This window comes from Vanessa tameamea, chromosome 27, assembly GCF_037043105.1.
Source record: "Vanessa tameamea isolate UH-Manoa-2023 chromosome 27, ilVanTame1 primary haplotype, whole genome shotgun sequence".
NCBI lineage: Eukaryota > Metazoa > Arthropoda > Insecta > Lepidoptera > Nymphalidae > Vanessa > Vanessa tameamea.
In genome coordinates, this window is record NC_087335.1 from 7,820,206 (window position 1) to 7,842,481 (window position 22,276).

General features: G+C 34.9%; 1 protein-coding gene across 1 annotated transcript in view; it reads left to right on the forward strand.

Moving 5' to 3' along the window:
- Nucleotides 1–22,276, forward strand: part of LOC113392114 (rho guanine nucleotide exchange factor 11) — a 175,124-nt gene that overhangs the window by 52,902 nt on the left and 99,946 nt on the right. Inside the window, exons 15-18 of the mRNA XM_064219348.1 lie at nucleotides 321–429; nucleotides 669–900; nucleotides 975–1,034; nucleotides 1,819–1,887. Coding sequence (XP_064075418.1) covers nucleotides 321–429; nucleotides 669–900; nucleotides 975–1,034; nucleotides 1,819–1,887 — 470 coding nt within the window. The remainder of the gene's footprint in view (nucleotides 1–320; nucleotides 430–668; nucleotides 901–974; nucleotides 1,035–1,818; nucleotides 1,888–22,276) is intronic.

The following is a 22,276-nucleotide window of genomic DNA, read 5'->3' on the forward strand; positions in this document are numbered from 1 at the left end:
CAAAACAAATAAACAAACATCTATACTCAAACTCAAACTCCTTTATTCAACATAGAAGCATTATACTTACTTATTGATGGTCAAATTAAACACTACCATACTATACTAATATTATAACTGCGAAGGTAACTCATGTCTGTTGCAGACAGACAGACCGAACCATTGAACTGAATTTAATAGGCTACTCTTTTATGGTTAATGTCTGACGAACAGCCGCGGCCGATAACTAGTATTCATATAAATGTTGAAGTCTGTGCGAAATAAATAGAACCCGTTGTGAATCGATTGTAAGTAAAAGTAAATGTGACCGACGCGTGCAGGCCGGCGTCGGTGGCGGCGGCGGTGGGGGGCTCCCGCGCGTCGTTCCTCCAGCGAGATAAGCTCTACAAGCAGAGGCTCAAGCAACTCACCAAGCAGCACCCACAGCCCGTGAGTTGTATTTTATTATTGCATCGAGGCGAAATATTTCAATAACATAAAATATGGCATGGCATAAATTTGCCTTCGGTTTTGTTTTCCGTCTAATGTTCCGTTTCAAGCGATGCTTCTCAGGTAGTAGTTTAGCGCTACATCTGTTTCGAATTCAATTCGCATCGGTCCAGTCCCTCTTGCACGATCACGTTGTGTTCGGCACACGCATAACCCGTGTCCGTGTCGCTGGCGCGCAGTTCGTGGTGCGCGGGCACCACCTGCAGCTGCAGGCGCTGACGTCGGTGGCGCACTGCCACCACTGCGACCTGGTGATCTGGGGGCTGGCGCCGCAGGCCTACGTGTGCGCCGACTGCAAGCTGCGCGTGCACCGCGCCTGCGCGCGCGCCGTGGACGAGGGCTGCTGCCTCGACGGCGAGGCGCCGCCCAAGCGCCTGTCGCGCTTCATGGAGCGCATGCACCCGCCGCCCGGTCAGTGCGCCCGCACCCCTCGCCCCGCGCCGCACCCCGCGCCCCCCACTAACCCCCGCGTGCTCCTTGTGCAGGTCTCGACTCCGGCGACAAGAAGTCCAGGAAGTCGTCGGGCACCGCCAACTTCCTCAACAGTGAGTAACGACTACCCTATTTATCTTCTGTCTTCTTTATATTGTAAGTCGTTGCAAAGTCGAATTAAATAACAAGTCCTCACTGACTGATTCATCATCGCCGAGCCTAAAATATTAAAGTTAGGGCCTTGAAATTTGGTATGTAGGATCGTTTTATTGAGTAGACATCCACCAAGAAAGAATTTTGGAAATTCAACCCGTAAGAGGGTGAAATAGGGGTTGAAAGTTTGTATGAAAGTCCGTAATTTTTTAAGTTAGAAACATGAAACTTTATTTTTAGGATACTGATTGAAAATAAGTAGATACGTATTTAAGCGTTTCTGGATATTCTAGCCCTAAGGGGCGAAATAGGGGAAGCCATTTCGTATACAGGATAGTCTGGAAGTCCGCCATTTTTAAAGTTAAAAACATGAAACATTATTTATTTATTTATTTATCGTTGGGATACTGATTAGAAATCAGTAGATATATATTTAAGCGTTTCTGCATATTCTACCCCTAAGGGTTGAAATAGGGGTTGAAATATCGTATATAGATTAGTCTTGAAGCCCGTCATTTTTTAACATAAAAAATAACGGGCGAGTATTTAAGACCTCGAAAATTATGCAACGAATATCTTTGATACCATCAGAATACCCCTTTAATTTCAAGAGAGTTCAGTTCGTGCTTAAAGCATGCTTCACCATGACAATTCTAAAATGGCCGGAGAAGATATAAGAGAAGACTGTTTACACATAGATACACATACGATATAATCGTTCCTTAATTTGACATTTGATTTCAGTGGAGAGGAGTTTTCGAAAAGCGGAGGACGACACGTGGGACCAAACGTTAACACCTGCCGCCGTTCAAGGTGAGTCCTCCTCGATGCTTCCTCTAGAACCAAAATAACCCATTAAAGACAAAACGTACTCTTCCGAAAATAAGTTTTGCCATACAGCGGCAATGCCGCCAGCGTCATATGTATATCACCACCTAAGTTGGCCAATCTACGATACGCGGACCAAGAATATTTGATATAAAATATACTATACAATCGCATGTATACGCACATGTGCTTGTTTTCCATGTTGTACATGTCCTTTGACATTTTCGTACCCAAAGATATCTGCGGGAGCATTTGTTACTCACTTCTGACCGGTAAGTTTAAATCGCGCGTGACGTACAATTTACAGGAATCGTATTTGACGGCGCGTACATTTTAGTTTTCGTGTATTTATTTTTCATATTAAATATTCTGCACGATGTTTGCTTATAAGATAAGAGGGAGTTGTTATTTTTTATAAAGATAAGAGAAAATTTATGAAATTATTAATATAAATGATGAATGAGCCGAGATGGCCCAGTGTTTCAAACCCAGGCAGCACCACTGAATTTTCATGTGGTTAATTTGTGTTTATAATTCATCTCGTGCTCGGCGGTGAAGGAAAGCATCGTGAGAAAACCGGCATGTGTCTAATTTCAACGAAATTCTGCCACATGTGTATTCCGCCAACCCGCATTGGAGCAGCGTGGTGGAATATGCTCCAAACCTTCTCCTCAAAGGGAGCGGAGGCTTTAGCCCAGCAGTTGGAAATGTAAAGGCTGCTAAAGTTAATGCTAATTAATAGAAATAATGTTGGTATCGTAAAATATATTCGTCGTAATTGAAATAAGTGTGGTGATTATAATATAGCTAATTAGATAAAAAAACTTTAAAAATTTATTTGATTAGGATTTAGTTGTGGGATGAATATCGAACAGGATCAAGGCCGAAAGGTAGTATGATCATTGGTTACATTAAGCATCATATTGCCCCCGCTGATGATGCGGGGGAGGGGAAATGGTTGTTGTATTATTATTATTTATTTTTTGGACTAAAAATTGCGATGCAACGCTATAAGAGTTGAATATGTTCCACGCCGAATTTTTTTAAAGACAGTTTGTCATGTTGTACTTTAATCAATAATGTAATGGTTATGTAACGATTTATCTTAACTGAAATATATAAGATATTTACGTATGCGTTACGCGTCCGTAATATTTATATTTATCAATTAAAATTATTAACTTTGTCGTTATAATAGTTATTATATTTTATTTACATAAGAATTATTAACATTAAATCCTTAATTATATATAAATATGAATTAAAAATTGACATTAACCCCGTTCAATAGCAATTCCGGTCCTCTGGGCAAAAAACGAACCAGTATAAATCAATAGTAGCTCATATAACGTAGTTTGTAATAAAATTAGCAACACGTACGAACGTTGTCAATGCATTACTATCTTTTACGACGTGATCGCGTAGAACCCAGTTTGTTTCTACCGTTTCTCTATCGTGATAGAATAATGGAACGATCCAATCTGGATAAATAATAGCTCGGAGTAAGCGCAGTCACTCGATGAAGTCGCCCGTTCCCATTAATGGCGCGGGTCAACCCTTGCGTGGGTAGCGGGGACAGATATGCCCCCTGTACTTATGTATACTTTTAGTTTGATTTGATTTAATTATTACTAGCATGAATGAATTGCACGATTAAGAGTTTCACTAAAAGTACAAAAATTCTAAGTATAATATTATGATTGCGGAAATGAGCTTGTTTGTTTGTTTGTTACGTTCTCACCTATGTTTCATAAGAAATTCATCTGACGTTATAGGGGCCCAAAATTATGACATAGTTCATATGTATACCTATCCTTTAAAATCGGCTTAGGAGAGAGAGGGAGAGAACGAGTATTGAATACAAAAAAACGTAACGTTAAAAAAATAAAGAGTCAATCCCCATACGCAGATCCATTTTGAAAAGTAATAAGAATCGTCGATGTGCAGTGACTTGGAAGGAAAACCTTGCACTCGCACGAGTAAGGCTTTTGTTGTGTATTTCTAAGGAATTACATTATCTAGATGTGGCTTAGTGAGTGAGTGGATTGTACGACTGAATGATGTACGTAATGTTAGCACTACATTACGTTAAACGTTAGCGTAACGTTACACGTTTCTCAAAGTTTCGTTCAGTTTGGTTAATGTTGTTTTCCAAAACGAAATATATTAATTTAACGAAGAAATTGAAGTGCGGAAAAGGTAGTTATTATTTTAATATTTAATTACAAACATAGTGTTAGTGTGTTTCGTACAATACAATAACGCAGTAATTATTCCCTAGTTGCTAAATGTTTCGTAAAATAGTAATTTGTTATTGTATACTGTCTAGTGTGAACTATATAATTAATTTACTTAAACATTTTGTGTGTTTTGTAATAATTAATGAGCTCCTGAACGAATTCCTAACTGACGTAATACTTAAAGTATTGAGTCGTTTGTGTCGTGTTGTGTGTTGTTCTTGTATTTATAGTATATTTTTTAAGATCATTTTATAGACACGATATCTGTATTAATGATGGCTTTTCACACGTAAACAGTCTTGTCAATATATAAATTATTTTCGTGTAAGTATTTCATTCTTTTCAATTACACGAGGGGTTAAGGTAATACCTACTGATTTTAAGGAGGGGATTGATCGCAGACTAGAATATATAAATATTTTTATAAATACGTATTTGCAATTGTAATGAAAACGCAGATATCATTTTTGTTAATGTACATGCATAAAGACATTAAACAGTTTTTGTATTTATTTATGTACAAGTGTATAATTTGTTATATTATTAAAAAATCTAAATTGATTAGACACGTTCTGAACGAGTGTTCTATATCCACTCCTGGAGCTAGGTAGGAGACCTGACAATATATAAATCCATTTAATAAAACTATTAATATAAATCTTGTTGAGTTAAAAATTATCACAAGGTTTCTTAAAAGAAATATAATATATATATTTATGCTAAAGAAAAACATTGTTTTGTGATATTTTCTATGCTCGTAGCAATCGTATGCAATTATTCAGCTGCCAAATAAAAGTGTCCCGTCCGTTTGTATCATTTATAAAGATCAACCGTCACGCTTCGACTGTGACTCACTCGAGAAATGTCTACGCGCGAAAACTCCAGTATTAAAATGTTTACATAACAAAGTTATTTTTGTTGGCAACGACTTTTCATTTGTCCCGCGGACTAATGACACACATTATGATATGAGTGACGGTTAGGTTTGTCGTCCACCGCGATAACACTGCATAATAAACTAGTTATTGCAAAGATCAATTTCAAATTGTAAAATGTAAGCATTACACTTATTAATTTTCTAAATTATACCGCAGTTTAGTTCGAAGTAGGTCATAGCAAATATAGTAACTTTATATTTATTATTACAGATAATGTGCAGACTTCGGGGTATATCACGCTAGGCTTTCGTACAAAAACCGGTTGATGGGTTATGTCGGATAAGATGTTTGTCACTATTGTCGCAGCTAGTTAGAATATAACTGGGTACTGTTTTTGTATTGTTTAATATTAGTTTATTTGTGTTGTTTATATGACTTTACCATATTTTCTTTGTAACAATTACAGTCAACCCTAAGCCGAACAGAGCCTTTGACGTTTTCCTTATCATAATTTTTGGAGATAAATAAGATAGATGGATAGGTTCTGTTATTTGCCGCATGAATAACATTAATATATCACCGGTTGTAGTGATGGTGTTAATTAAAAATCTAAAAGCTATATAAATATAAGTAGCGCTATGTATCGAGTGGATGTCTAGCATTATAATATGAGTGACATTAACTTGGGCCACATCCAGTGCTCTATATCTGCGCTTTCTCGGATTATCTACCCTTGACCCTCGACATAAAATGAGTTCATTAATTTTGAACTTTGTCGATCATTGAATAATGCAGGAAGTTAAAAGTTCTGAATATTAGGCGAACAAAATTATCTTCATACGAATTCGCGTAAAATCATATTAAAATATATAATAAATATCATCGATGTCAATATTATTTGGTCTTAATGTAAACATTTGTTAATTTAACGTTAAAACTTAAATACTTTGATATAATTTAGCGTATATATTTTAAAAATAATATATATTTATAGTTGAACATTTTGATCTAGTGGAAATCTTGTGTCCTGTTTGCAGATCCACGTTCAGCAAAACTTAGGTTGTTTTGTTAAGTAATTCTCAATGCAGTGTTACTTAACCGTACTTTTGAAAGCTTTTAAAGTACTTCAAACTATCGGACACAGATCATATCATATTATGAGAGCTGACTTCGCTACTCTGACTGCTATTATATTAAATATCAGTAGTCGCCCGCGACTTTGCTCCCGTTTTTGAGATCGGTCGTTAGGTATTAGGCAGGAGGCATAAAAAGTAGTCTATGTCCTTCCTTTGAGTTTAAAATTGCTTATTACCAAATTTCATCAAATGAAGTTCAGTAGTAACAGACGGACGGTTACTTTCTTGTTTATAATATTAGTTTGTACTAAGGATGTTCTGGTTTTCTCTTGAGACACTCTGGCTGAAATCGTTTAGGAAGACATCTTACATTGATTACTACTCATGTACGAGAGCAATTATTCTCGTGGAATTTTTAAAAGAAAAAAAAAACATTTGTTTTCAGTGCTTCCGTTTACTTTCTTAGGATTCTTATTGTACAGATGTATTTTTTAAAGATGTTTAATTTTTTAAATGTAAATGAAAATCTCGTATAATAGCCGACGGAACCACCGACGGGTTGTAAAATATATACATACATACGTCGAATGTGTGTATAAATAGATTTTTAATTGTTCCCTCCGAGTGGCCGTGGCGCGTTTTCATATGCTGGATCGTTTGTAGTTACGAATAGGAATGTCGGTCTACGCGCTTTTAAGAACAAAGAGGTTTTATTATATATATTAAATATATGTCGAAATACGGGGAATCCATCGTTATTAAAGTTTATGAGTCGAGATGGGCCAGTGGTTAGGGCACGTGGACACATGGATTGCGACCGAATATTTCGTTTTCAGACTCGGAGTGTTTAAACTGTATTTTCATGTTCTGAATGAAGAAAACATTCGTATTAGTTGAGTATCTTAATCAGGTTGCCACCACTTTGCAATAGCGTAGCGGGGTAGTTAGCTTTGCCCAGCATTGAAATACACGAAATTTACTCGACAAAATCAAAATCAAAATGTTCTTTATTCGAGTAGAATCATAAAAGCACATTTGAATCATGTTACAGTGATGAGTTGAATCTAAAGCTACCATCGATTAGGAAAGTAGATTCTATCGAGGAGAACCGGCAAGAAACTCAGTAGTTACTCTTTTCCACCATTTGCATTACAGAGTATGTCTATGAAAGTCCATTCGACATTAAAGTAATTAGTTCCTTATGTGTTATAATTGTACAACATTTCAAACATAATACAATATATTTATTGTATGACTTATATAGGTTAGTATGAATGTTGGAAGCAATATTTGATTCCAATTTATATCGTGGCGTCGTTTGCAGTTTAGAAGACACTTGGACTTAGGGGTGATAGTGTAAAATATATCTGAAACAAAACAGCCCGTCTTAGGCCTCCCCTGGTGCTATCCACGGGCGGCTGGCTCAATCTGTACTCTTGTCACTATTCTATGCGATCATGTTTTGTTTAGCTATATTGATGCGCATACTCGTTTATAAATATATGATTGTTTATTCTTTGAGAGCGTATCGGTATTAGATTTTGAACAATCGATGCGGAATCGTCCGTAGAGCAAAGCAGACTAGCAAAAGGGTCACCTGACAGCAGCTGGTCACTTTCGTGCATAGAAATTGGTGTAACAAATGTAAATCATTCGTAACATCACACTGTAGAAGCTATGATACTATGCTATGGAACTTGTGCCTGTAGTTTAGGGAATGCAATCCCGGCCCCTATTTTCAATCCTGGGATTACAGGCTTGAACAAAGATAATTCCGGGATTTCGGAATAGCCCCGGGATTGAAAATTTGTATTAAAAACGACAAAAAAGTCATTTTTGTTTAAACTCAGCAGTCTTTCGTCAACTTCCGTGTCACTGTGAACAAAACCAAAACAAAAATAAACGTCTAAAACATTAACTTTTTAATTAAAACAACTTCAACTTGAAATCATCTTTAAAACTAACAAATTAAACATAAAATTCTTCTTAGGAAACAATTAGGAATTTTAGGTTACTATAAAATAAAACACAATCATTAACACTTCAATGTGCACTATGACTTGAATTATCTTAAACATAAAAATTTACTAAGAAAACATTATATTAATACGAAAATAAGACCTTAAAGACATCAATGCATCTAAAGTTTCAGCATTTTCGTTAATCCCGAAAATTCCGGGTATGGACAAATCTAATCCCGGCCTTATTCCAGTCCTGAAAATCCCGGGATCTCGGGATCCGGGATCCCGGGACTGCATCCCCTACTGTAGTTACATTGACTCACCCTTCAAACCGGTACACTACAATACTAATTAATGAGCGGGTACCACCCCTACCCAGATGGGTTTGCACAAAGCCGTACCACCAAGTTAGCTAGGCCGTAATATACATAATAATTTTAAACATATACCAACCAAATTATTTATAACTTATTGTAAAAAAAACATTCAATAAATAAGACAAATTATTTCGTAAAATATAATATAGATAGCGTCCGTTAATATGTGCGCGATGTATGTAAATGTATATTTATGATATATATATATATTTTTATTGGAGTTAATTATTATTGAGAGTGAGATACTTTTTGACTTTATTCATATAACTATAAATGACCCTTCAAAATGGCTACTTGAATACAATTAAATTATTATATCTTCGACACGAAAATAAACGAATATTAACTCTAGGTTAAAAACTAATTTCCAAAGGCGAAACAAGCGTATAACATATAATTGTATTACATACACAATACTACATTTTAAATAACAAATCAGCCATAAGCATGTATTGTAAAGCGTGAAGTTCACTTTCAGTCAGTTTCAGAGCTTTAGCTGTAAGCTCGGGAGTGATTCGGGACCGTCCGCGCGGGTAGGACGTGTCGTTACAAATGTACAATTGTACGTACGTACGTTGCGTACGATTTTACGTGTATAGTTGCTAATGTGTTTTGGAATTTTTGCACTCGCGACGTTTAACTCGGATGTCCGTTGAGTTTGACTAACTCGTCTAGTGGATTTGTTATTTATTATATTTTGGGTAATATATACGTTTTATATAATGATATGTTTATATAGTAAAGTTGAATTATTTATTATACATGAAGTTATGACGTTAAGTATTGACTGACCTTCTACTTTTGGTCATGTTTAAATTGAATGAATAGTTATCTTTTTTTTGTATAGTAATTCGAGCTACGAAACTAGGTTTGTAAGCAAGTAATGACAATTATTTTGTCAAGTGGTTGTATTATGCAAATTCGATAGTATTTATTAGTCCATTCATCTATAAATGTTTGCATATCGCCCGATTAGTCGATTCGATTTAGTTATAGTTAGATTTAGATCGATTTAGTGGTTATAAGGCCATATCTCTATGTACTGGGTTCAACTCCCGTCTCTAGTAAGTGATATGCTACTGGTTTTTTCTGTCGATAAACTTCGAGTAACTGATTGTATTTTAAAAGATGACAATTAGTAGTCTCGTGTCTCGGAAAGCACGTAAAACCGTAGGCTTCTGATTAGGTCAGTTCTTCGCTGATTGCTTTCACATCAAATTATGAGTTTGATGAACAATGGTTAAACGACTGACTATTGCTATGTCTTTCTCATGTGTGGGGTGAAAAAAGGATAGCGAGTCTTCTAGTTCAAAGATAGTGTTTAAATTAATCGACGTATATTTAACTTTAATAAAGAGCTCATTTAATTGTATTATGTTCGTTTTCGTGAGATAGATTATAAGTTTTTACTATTCAATTAATGTCATTGTAGTATCTCATTAACTTTTCAATAAGACAGAGTGTCATCCGAAAACTGGAAAGAAAACCCCTTTGGTATTTTAATTTAATTTCATTGTAAATTTCTCAAATTATATTAAGTACATTGACCTTTTTGTTTTATATTTCCAATTACGAAATGTTACACTATTTAGATGACGTCTGAGCGTATGATTTTCGTAACGTCAGCTAATATTAAGAATGAGTGTCCACGAGTCAAAGGCGATCGGACTCTTATAAAGGCAATTGGGCTACTGGACGCAATTGAGACGCAAATGACGTTCGCTGTAGCGCCACAGCGTGACTTCTTTATTTTTTGCGAACAACACAATTTATAAATATAAAAACACGCGCAAATCAATACAAGTGTTTGCAGAGAAACCTTATGGCATCAGAAACAGTTACTTATATATATACCTTATGTTAAAAGAAGTTTCACTGAAAATTATATTGTTATGTATTATTGACGAAATTGGACCATCATCATAAAAATATATAAAACTATAAAACTTTATATTCATAGCACTAGAGATCGACAAAAGCTCTAATATGTTCTCTTTGACTATTTATATATAGATATTAGAAAATATATACAGCTCTGTGTTAAGTACAAGAAACAGCCATTATCCCATTGCTGGGAATAGGTTTACATTTGATGAAAAATTATTTTGGTTGGGAGTTTAACCACGCTGGTCCAATGTGATATTTTTCATCATGTTTTACTCGACGGACCTCGATACATTGTTTTTACCGGTTGGTCCGCTTTGACTTGCCAAGGAAAAATGGAGACGCGTATCTTTGACATATAAGTATACTGTTGATAATTCAATTACGGTTATTAATAACATCCATGATAATTCCAGTAACTTTAACTCTACCAAAACACTAACTAAATCCCTTAATATAATGTTACAAGTGAAGTTATAATGCCTCTTTTAGGTTTTTACTGACACTCCGTATAAGATTAAAGTCTTAGACCCGGTATCGCCGCGATATAGGCTGTTTAATTATAAACTAGATGGTATGAGAATATGCCTCAAACTTTGAAGCTAAAATACTTTCAGATATTAAATATGAAATGGAAAACGCGGCTGCCGAACTTACTTCAGCAAAAAGTCTCGAACTTAAACTTTTCACGGTTAAAATATATTTTTGATGTTTCATAAATAGAATGAATATTTTGTTCCAAATATCTATGGCATATACAATATCTTTTGTTTGGTTACATGATTTTATGCCGTTTTTTTAGTTAGTATAGTTAATGGAACGGAACTCGTCGTGCGCGTGTCCTACTCGCACTTGGCCGGTTTTTGTTTTGCATTTTGTATGTATAAGACATGGGAAATGTAAAAATTAGAAAACATTTTAGAGAAGTCTAGAATTAAGCGACTCGCTTGTAAAAAATAAACATAAACTTTGCTTTTAGGGCGGTGGAACTTTAGGTATTCTTTATTTTTAAAACAAACCCCAAACAGAAGAGCAATTTATTACATTGATAGTGTAGGAGTGACGGGAGGTTCGGAGATTTCGGGCGCGGCCAACGGCGCACCCTCCTCGGGGAGTCGTGTCCACGAGAAAAGCGATTTTCCTATAGAATTAATTTTTGTTTCGTCACGTTTTAATAAACGTGTAATTAGTATTATTAAAGATCGTCAAGTGTCCATACGTTGTCGTATTCATAGGCTAACTCGGATAAAATGCGATCAATTCAGTACACGTGGTAGAAATAAATGGTTCAATTAAATTTAACCTTGAAACATACTCTCATCACACTGAAGACTTGTGTTTTAATGTGAAAATAGTCCAGCAGCCCTAAGATCAGTGTCGAGGATGGCCATCGCAAGGGTTTTACTGGCTGAGAATGTCATATAACTCTGTCACCCTTAGGATCTGAGTACCCTTCAAAGTGTTCTGTGAAATAAATGAATTTAAAACACGTCGTAAACAAGTTGTCCTATAACTTAAAAAAATACATTGTTATTGTTAACTGATTACACTTCGTATCTATCGATTTCCCGTGCTTCCCTCTCTAATAGGAATTTATATTTAAAGTTGAAGCGTTCTCTCTGCCCACACAGTGAACTTGAAACTTGGTTATTTCCGCACGGCTCGTTCCGCGATGTTTGCGGAGTATCATTACGTAGTAGATGTGTTTGGTCGATTCGATTTCGCAAGCTCATGTAATAACAGAATAACAGTTTTAAATCACAGTTCTTTCTTGTCCTTATTGCTCGTATCTATTGACTTCTATTGAATTGAAACTGTGCGTTGTATACTAGCTGTGCCCCGCGGTTTTATCGCGTGGAATACATGGAATAATAATGTTCCTAAACCCTAACAATAGCAAAGAGAGATAAACAATGTTTTTTATGCTATCTCGGGGGCTTAACGAAATATTCTAAAAATTGAATTTTAATTTTAATTAACTAATTATACAATAACATTAAACAAATATGTACATGAGCCGCGGCGTGTAGTGGTGAGAATGCACGCATCGTAATATTGATGTTTGCGGGTTCAAACCCACGCAAAAACCACTGAGTTTTCATGTGCTTAATTTGAGTTTATAATCAATTTCGTGCACGGTGGAATAAACTCGAGACCATCTTCTTAAAGGGAGAGGTCTCCCAACAGTGGGAAATTTACAGGATGTTTCTTTTACCTGCTTTTAATATGTACATTGTAAATATTAAAAACTATAAGCTGTTAAAACTTCTGTTAGACTTAACCGATTTTGATGTGATTGATACTAAACGGTACCTGTAATCATTCAATTGTTTACATTGGTAAGTTTTACTCGTTTTGAAATAGCAATTTAGACTTTTACAGACAGACGCTACAATTTTGTGTATTTGTTACAAAGTGTACAACATAAAGCCTACATACCGTTTTTTCACAACTGACATAAAATCTGCCGAAGGCATTGCTAGCACAGATAATTTTGTAATAATTACATCATATAGGTATATGTATGTGCAGTCAACAAATGCAGCGTATAACCTTGTTCCGTCGTTCCCACTGACACAATTGCTTAGCATTTAGGAGAAATGTCAGTGAACAATAATATCGGCGGCGGCAGGATGCGATAATGACATCCCAGTGATAATTGTACCGACCATGTTTCCAACGCAACTTTAAAACATTATAGTATCTGAACATATGTGCAGCAATATGCCGTTAGATAGTGTCAAATTATACTTTATTCAAGTAGACTCTTGTAACTAGTGACTTTTAACTAGTGGTAGGGCTTTAGGTTAGGGATAGTATTGCTGAATAATTTTGTCATATTTATAGTACCGAGAAATGTACTCTGCCACTATTTAAATAAGGCAAGTAATTAGATGGTATTATTTTTAAATATTCGGTTAGCAAGAAATATCAGCTCAATAGTTATATCGACACTTTAATACGGCCTTTTTTATACGGCCGTATAAAAAATTCGACACCAATCCTGGCCAGAAACTAAACCAAGGAAGATTAGAAAAAAATAAAAAAAAAGTCTCCATACTTAATTATTATTTGGTCAGAATTGTATAGCAGTTTGTAATAAAATAATATTCATAAGCTAAAATTTAATCTGCCTAGATATTTCATGAATGTATGTTACTTACTCGCTGATTGTTTACTTCAATTTAATTTTCTATGAAACCAATTTTAAGTCTGCTCGATATTACATTACTCGCTGTTAAATTAAGTTATTTTTTCCGCTTAACAAAAGTACTTTACTTTCTTACAAAATTGGAGCTAGCTGACCGTTTAACTAACAAACTTTAATAACTATGAGTATGTTAATAATTTACATATCCTGTCTGAAAATCGGTACATACAAACTATGCACCTTTTAATTTTTGTCCGTTACTCAAAAACTTTGCCCCGGGGAAGATTTGTTGACTTCGGAGTCGGAACGTTACGTTTTACAAAAAGTTAGTTAAAAAAAAATACTCGATATGCAATGCAATGTCTTTTATTTTACAAATGTGTTGAATTTGAAAGTTGTTAAACAAAAAAAAAGAACTACAGTTATTAATTAAATTGTTTGACAAATTATAGGTATTTTATTGAGTGGTGGTAATTACTTATCAAATGTATTATTAATAGAACCACTTACTTTATGAACGTGAAAATGTTATTCGTAATGTTATCAATAGTTTTTTTTGTTTTTAAAATGAAATTTCATTTGTTTTTTATCAAAACAGGACCCCCGATAAATGTTCTGGTCTTAATACTGTGGTGTCGTGGGTCAAGGTCAGCTCTCGATTATCCACGGCCGAGTGCCCCGTCGGTATCGCAGTAAGTGCGAGGTTCTGTTGTTAACAGCTTTGTGTTGTGAGTGGACACCAGATTTTGTACTGATTTAATTCGTTTTCATTCATCATCAAGATGGGTTAGGGGTATTGTTTTGATTCTTTTGAAATGAAATGCATCTGATATGTTGACACGACATGTAAACTACGTATGTGTGTATTATACTTGTATATCGCGTGATGTATGCACATAACTTATTAAAGTTGGGATTGGTCTTTGTAACTACTACTACGTACTAGTAAACATATATATTTCAACTTGGCCTATTAAAAGCTCATGTCAAAAAAACATTGATAAATTATGCATATTACTCAAAACAAGATTGTATTAAAGATAAAAAGCGTTGATTTAGTGTTAATTGATTTCTAGGCAATTAAAATGTTGGAATAGTGAAACTACTGAGTTCATTGCCGGTTCTTCTCACTAGAATCTATTTTCCGGACCGCTGGTAGCTTGACATTTAATTCAACTGACGATTGAAAAGTGCCCTTATGATTCTACTTGAATAAAGAATATTTTGATTTTATTGTTTAAATCGTATTTATATAGTAAACGCTTTTATAGTCCTTTGCAATGATGATTAGCTTACTGGACATGATTAAAATTCACACGTGTGTGTGGATTATATTCTTATAGGATATAATCCACAAGGAATAGCATAATGTTTGATGCAATGGGAAATACTTTCAGGACCAACGGCTTTAGGTGTTATCAGCGAAACTCAAACAAAGATTCTTCCATCAGCGAAATTATAGTATTCCCTATACTCTATCCCCTATAGCCTATCAGATTATGAGGTCGTAATAGAAATTAACTGCTCTATAAGGTTTAATTACCGGCCGTCGGGTCAAGGACGTGTTTTAATTACCGATGCTCTTGTGGTAATCATTACGCAGCGCTATCGGATTGCTAAAGTTTATGTGCTGGTTATGTATAAATAATACATTAACTTAACTTAAATACATTAACGCAATTAGTGGAAAACGGTAGTCATGGAAATATATTTTTATTATCCGTTTAGTTATAGTTGAATGTGAAACCTGTCGAGCTGTTCAGTAAGATCAAACTCGGAACTCATCGCAGAACACGATCGTGAATTGTAAGAAAGTCATATATAATTATAGCGTTTAACAGATACACGTATCGAAATCTTTTTAGTAACTTTGGTCTTCAACGTTTCACGAGATTTAGACGAAGTGATTTCTTGCTGAATTTAAAAGTATCCGCCATTTACATTCAAATTTTTTTTTGTATCGCAAAAGTAAACAAATTTTCATCTCTACATTTTCATGCCTGTGTATTTTTGTGTTTGATTTGATGTTATTATTATAAATATGACTGAAATATCGTTTTCGAATTGTCTTAATAAATAATATTCATTTGCATATTGGCTATAGTTACTTTCATAATTATATCATATTTTGAGTAAAAACTTGCAAAAAATCTTGGAGCGTTTTCCTCCAATGTAGAAAATGTCCATATGCAATCAAAATGCTCCCTGAAAAGTTTTTTTTTTCTTCAAGATCCACCCCACCATGGGACCATTAATATTAACGGCGAAGGGGACAAGGCGCCCCCAAGACTGTATAGCGGTCCCGACATTCCACAGATTACTCCGACTCGCTAAAAATGACGAAAATTCCGAATTCGTACCTCGGATGAGAATTGTTATCGAGGCTATTTGTATGTTTATTATTGTGTCGTCTTATTATATGAGACTGTTAGAGTAAAGGCCATTTGCCGTGACCATAGTTATGAAATATTACTTTTGACATTCGTCGACTTTTTTGATTTAGGTAGGCGGACGGGCAAATAGGCAACCAGATAGTAAGTGGTCACCACCGCCCATAGACATTAGCGATGTAAGAAATATTAGCTATTCCTTATATCACCAATGCGCCGCCAACTTTGGGAGATAAGTTATGTCCCTTGTGCCTGAAGTAACAGCGGCTCATTTACCCTTCAAACCGGAACACAATAATAGTGAGTATTGCTGTTCGCCGAGTAAAGGCTCTTGAAAGTATTCTTTAATACAGTTTAGTTAACAAGTTACAAGTTTTCGGTTCGACTATTCTTCTAACGTATACGTTCTAGCGCACCGATTTTCCCATATGAAATGAAATTCATTAACCTAAGTTAATTATTAGCTAAAATACAAGTCATAAAATTATAGCCGTGACGTTGTTATTACTAAACAATGAACGGCTAACAGCAACTAACAAACGCTACCGCGAGCGCTGCCAAGATTTTCGTTCGGGACTACGTTGCATTCCCCGCGAAGAACACTTGTATGGAACTTGACAGCGTCATTATAATTTCTAAAATAACTGACGCGCGCGCATTCTCAAACGTTGTCGCGTCTCGCGCGTGCGCACATATTTCTATTTGCGAACTTCCGTGGTTGCTGGTGGAACTTCTCTGGTATGGTAATGTTTTATGGCTAGCTAGAGTGTCTTAGGTCTGGTTTATTTTAGGGAGAGCATCAAAAGTCTAAGGAATGTAGTTACTATTTTGTTTTCCCCTTACAACAATATATTCGCTTTGCAATATACTTCTTCGTGTAGGTACTTAGATACGAATCGAATTTAGAGAGATCGGATTCTGTATAGTCAAAATAAAGTAAAAGCTTGTACATTTCCTACAAAGCCTACTGATGTATTAAAACCTTTTCTTATTTTAGAGTGGTTTTGGAACTTATTCCACCACACTGATAACACGTGGTTTGGTGATGTTAGCTTAACCATGATACCATGTGGATGATGACCGAAGATCGTAATAATATTACAGGATTTGAATGTAGAGCCACTGCTGTAGGAACTGCTAGCTTTTTTCAGTACGTAAGTCTCTAATGAACTCGGAAACATTGTATTGTGAATTTTGTCTGGTTTTCAGTGAATGCAATTAAATTCAAAGATACTTAGAATATTTGCTCAATGCTTTCGATTCCTTCAGCAGCCACTTACTAATTGGCTGATGGAAAAGTCACAGAATGCTTATAGCGTCTCCAATAATTTGTATATTTTGTATTTGCACACAGTAGCTTGCATAAAAAATATATTTTAATGATGTTACATTGTTTAAAGCAGTTTTTGAATGCATTTTTTTGAGTTATAAAATAAGCCTGGTCAAGTTTAAGTATGACACGTGCATCGAAGGTCCTTTACTAGACATTACATCTGACAAAAATTAAGATTTAGAGATCAATGATATTTATTGGTTTTTACTTTTATCTAACTGAGATGTCTCAGTATTATTGTTAATCAATTTTGTTGTCGTAAAATTTTGTATTTTTTTAAAATAATGTTGACATAAATTAAAGTTTTTTAAGATAAAAAGGACTTGTTTTTTTGTGTTAGAGGTTGACGTATCTCGTAAGATTTGCTGTGGTTGAATAACGTATATAAAGAACATCAATGAGGCTGGTCGGGGGTCGGTACAGTTCGTTTAAACCATTTCAATGGAAATAAATATGGCCACGTGTCGTTGCAGATGTGACGTAGCGTCAGAAAAACATTTTTTTTTTTCAAGTTTCGCAATCAGCATATTCGTATGCATAAGAATAATAATTTTCACTTACATTATCGTAGTATTTCATAAAAACCTTTTATTGCATGTATACATATAGATATTATTATAATATACATAATTTGTATATATATAAAACAAACTAAATAAAAATTAACACAGTTTTATCGGAAAGAAACTATATTTCTTTAAAAATATATTTATTAACTTACTGAACAGTATTAATGGTACTGGACCTTGAAATTCTACTCTTATCATGCCCCAGGAAGTTAAAATAAAAAAATATATCATTTTCGATTTTTGTGTTGACGCTACGTTCAGCGGATAATCGGCGCACGTCGGGCCGAGCCGGTAATAGAAGGCGGTTCCGGTCGGACATCGATCCACAAACAGTACTATTTCGGGTACAGCGGCCCTCGTGGCCAATTGTTTATGAGAAATGTTATGTGGAATTTAAATGATGCAACTTGCTTTACCCCTGTTAAAGCTTTATATGAGGTATTGATTCAAGTGATAACCTGGAATTCAAATCGGCGTACAAGGAACGATATGTAGAGTATATGTCTTATATTTAATTTAGGTAATCAGACTTGCAAATAGGCCACTGGTATTAATTACCACTGCCCTATAAGAGATATTAAGCAATCCTTACATCGCCAATGTACCACCAACCTTGGAAACTGAGATGTTATGCCCCTTGTAACACTGGCTCATTCACCCTTCAAACCGAAACCCAACAGTACCTAGTATTTAGCTGTTTGGTCGTATTAATTGTGATGAGTGGATGGTACCCACCCACTAAATTATATCAAAGTAATTATAGCCATATAGAATTTATATGATCGTCGTTACAAAAATAAAAAAAAAACATTTATTTATATACAAGATATATTTAATTTATATTGTGAGTAACATAAACCGTAGCTCGATGAAAAGCAATATATTAATTAATCAGATAGGACACTGCCAAAGGGCATCAAACCCTAAACTAAATCTCTAACCGGCGATGGACTTATGCCAAGTGAGTCAGTCAGGACTCCCTTCTGACTCATTAATGATCTTTAGAGACAATTATCGCCTTTATGTATTACCATTAAGGGTTATTTTACTATAAGCAAACGCTATCGCCAATGACATCAAAAAGAAAAAACTAGAGATGTGTAAATCTCCTCTGTCAGCTGATTTTATTATATATTTTTTATAGAATTAAATTTAACACTAAGAACATTGATTTATATTAGCTCTGTGTCCGATTAGGTTTGGGTTCAATTCAATATTAATCACAAATACGAGAGGAATAGTCTGAAGTTACATATATAGTTATGAAGTAGAACTTATTAAGTTAAGTCAAAAGATGGAATTACTTAATTTAAAAATGTTCCCCGTGATCCGAGTTCATTAAAAATAATAAATAATCTCGCAACATAATTTGCTTCACTAATTATTCCAATTCATTGAGTCGGAAGCTTCCTTGTTGTCGAGCGTATCACGAGGACGTGGACATATATAGATTATGTATAGTAGATGTCGACCCATCATGGGAGGACACGTATTCGTACATAATGTACGTTAACTCCTGCATATATACAGTTTGTTCACTAACGAAGACGCGCCCTTCCACTTTGAAATATCGGTGTGATTTGGTGTGAGTGACGCTTGCTTACGAAATTTCCTAGTGTGCGTGAAGCGATCTATATAAGAGTAAAATAAATAAATCTGATTGCCTTAGTTTTAAGTTTTACGTGTAGTTTAAGGTGATAGAGGCGCGACTACGTAGGTACGCCTACGGGATAAGATCTCTAACGTAGTAAATAAAATGAGAAATGATGTACGATAATATACGTTAATATTGTAAAGTCGAGGATTTGATTGAATGCGCGTAGCATGTATGCGGTGGGTACTCCGGTAAGTAGTAGATAATTACGTCGGCTGGTCTTTTTCTTGCGAACAGCTATTGCTAATTCGCACCTCGCTTCACTTTTAAAGCGAGTGAAACAGAGCAGCGGTCGTGCGTTTGCGATGTAAGAGGTGGTTGATATTTCTTACAGTGCCATTGTCTATGGGTGGTGGTGAGCACTTACCATCAGGTGGCCCATTTGCCCGTATGCCCGTATACTTTAAATATGTACATATAGCTATAAAAATGATAACAGGAACTTAATTTCTTCATTATTTGAAAATATATAAAGCTGAACTAAAATTATTTCATATTTTTTGACGATATTTAATCAGTGTGTATAAGACATCTCGTGCTTATGCTTGGATAAAAAGTCCATATGTATATCCACTAACCTCCATGTCTGGAGAAAGCTCCTCAACCTCAAAAGGAAATAACTTCGTCCAGCACGAATTTACAGGCTGTTATTTTAATTATTCTCACAAATTCTGTAAAAACTCTCTCTATATGGTTTATGATTTGTCAACATACAAAGATTTATATACAAATATATAGGTAATACGTATGGGGTCAGGTGAAGTCTAGACAACATACAATAATAATGATACATGGCGTACGATAACCCTCGCGGGACGTACGTATGAACGGTATTTGCGTCGTTTTTTGTGGTAGGATATTAGTGATTTATGGTGTTAGAGACATTATTTTTTAGCTGTAGCTTAGCCCATGGATTTTGCATTTCATTATATTTCGACCTGAACGAAAATGTAAAGAAAACAACAAAACTTACTACGTACACTGACTTAAGAAAAAAAAAATACTATGATAGTGATTCTGACTAGAAATGAAAACAAGCAAGCATCTTCATCGAAAATAAACTTAATCTGAATAATTGACGTATACACGAAAACGGACAAATTAGTTTGTTACAAAAAAAAACATTAAGATAATTATCATCAAAGGTAGCACATATATTTGCTAAACAAAGACAAGAAACAAAACTAAGGAAAATTTAATAAAGGGAGAAATGGATGTGCGTTGCAGCGTTATTTAACTAAATGTAACGAACGTGCAGCCTGTTTCAGTGAGGTCTAATGTTAATTAATTATTCGATAGACGTGTCGTGACTCGTGTGCTATTAAATTTGTAGAATGGTCCTAAATATAGAATCAACTTGATTCATAAAATGTTTTGCCCCGAATTTAGGTAATCATTATTTATATAGAGGATTTAGAAGCGTCGAGTGATTTGGTTGTTTTTCAAACATAGTAGTAAACTCACTCGATTGTATTTTATTTAAACATGTACATCTATATTGTACATATATTAATTAGTTGATTCAAAAGATTGACATCCTTGAAGATGTATAGGTAGAATCTACATTTCTAAGTGGTAACTTATAATCTTGTAAAATGTTAATTCTAAGTGCATGTTAATAAAGTATATTTTCAACAGCGTCAAAAGGAATTAATGCGGAACTGTATGACAACGCTATGAATTCCAGCGGCGCTGACAAAGGGAATCTCGAAGCGCAAATATGGGACATTATCAAAAGGATTCACTGTCTCAACTGACTGGGAAGATAACAAGTACAATACAGAGTTTACACAGGAGTGATTCTAGATCTTCGCTTCACATAATCAGAGAAGTCTCTAAAGTTGAAGGAGTATGGAAACTTTGTCATGAAAAACTTTTAACTAGTAACTTTAATGATAGGTTTAATATTATATAGTGTATAGTTGACGTCGATGAAATGTAAAGAAGATTGTGAGATAAGTATCCAATTCGTTGTATATGTTTGATTTGTCTCATAAAATATCATAAAGTCGCGAAAGCTTGCAAAGACAGCTTTAACGTTTTATCGCATGGGTGTCTGAAATATGTATGTTAATATATCTTTCAGACAAGCTTGGTCAGAAAATAATATAATATTTATTTTAGTTAATAGAAAGAAATATAAACGAATTAGCGAGTGATTCCGCTTAACTAGATTACATATCAGTAAAGCTGTCGTGTCGGAACACAACGCAGAACACGATCGTGATATATCAGAAATTGACGCGCGAACGAATCAAAATAGCTATCACCATAAGTCGGTTTTTAACATCTCACGAGTGATATACGAAAAGACCTCTCACAGAATAGCACTGCTGGGATTCTTCCGTACTTAACCGACTTCAGAGATGTGAGTAATGCGACCTTGACCGCTTGGAAGCCAGCCAGCCGCTGATGAATCGTATCGATTAGTTTCCTTGTAAGATATATTCCGAATAAGTTGACGATAATTCGTGCATTCGGGAGCGGCTTCGGTTACTACTGTTGTTTTGAGTTGTTTATACAGTGACCTCGATTAGGTACCTCTGTAACTAAATGTATTTGGAGTAGGGGTTCTTTTTGACTGCATACAATATAAGTCTTTTTATAAAAGCTTTTATTAAATTTACGTACGAATTTTTTTATATCTAGAAATTCTATCCAAAATGTTTTTGCTTTATGAATCTGCACGAGAGAAAACTGTATATTTTTCAATTGAAATTGAAAGCAAACGTGCAATAAATAAAATGGAAATTCAGGCTTGAATTCGTTTGATAGTTTAAATGCGGTAATCTCAGTCTACTAATCCGACTTAAAAATCACAGTAGAAAGAGTATTTGTTAAGGGAGCTATAATTTCGAAGC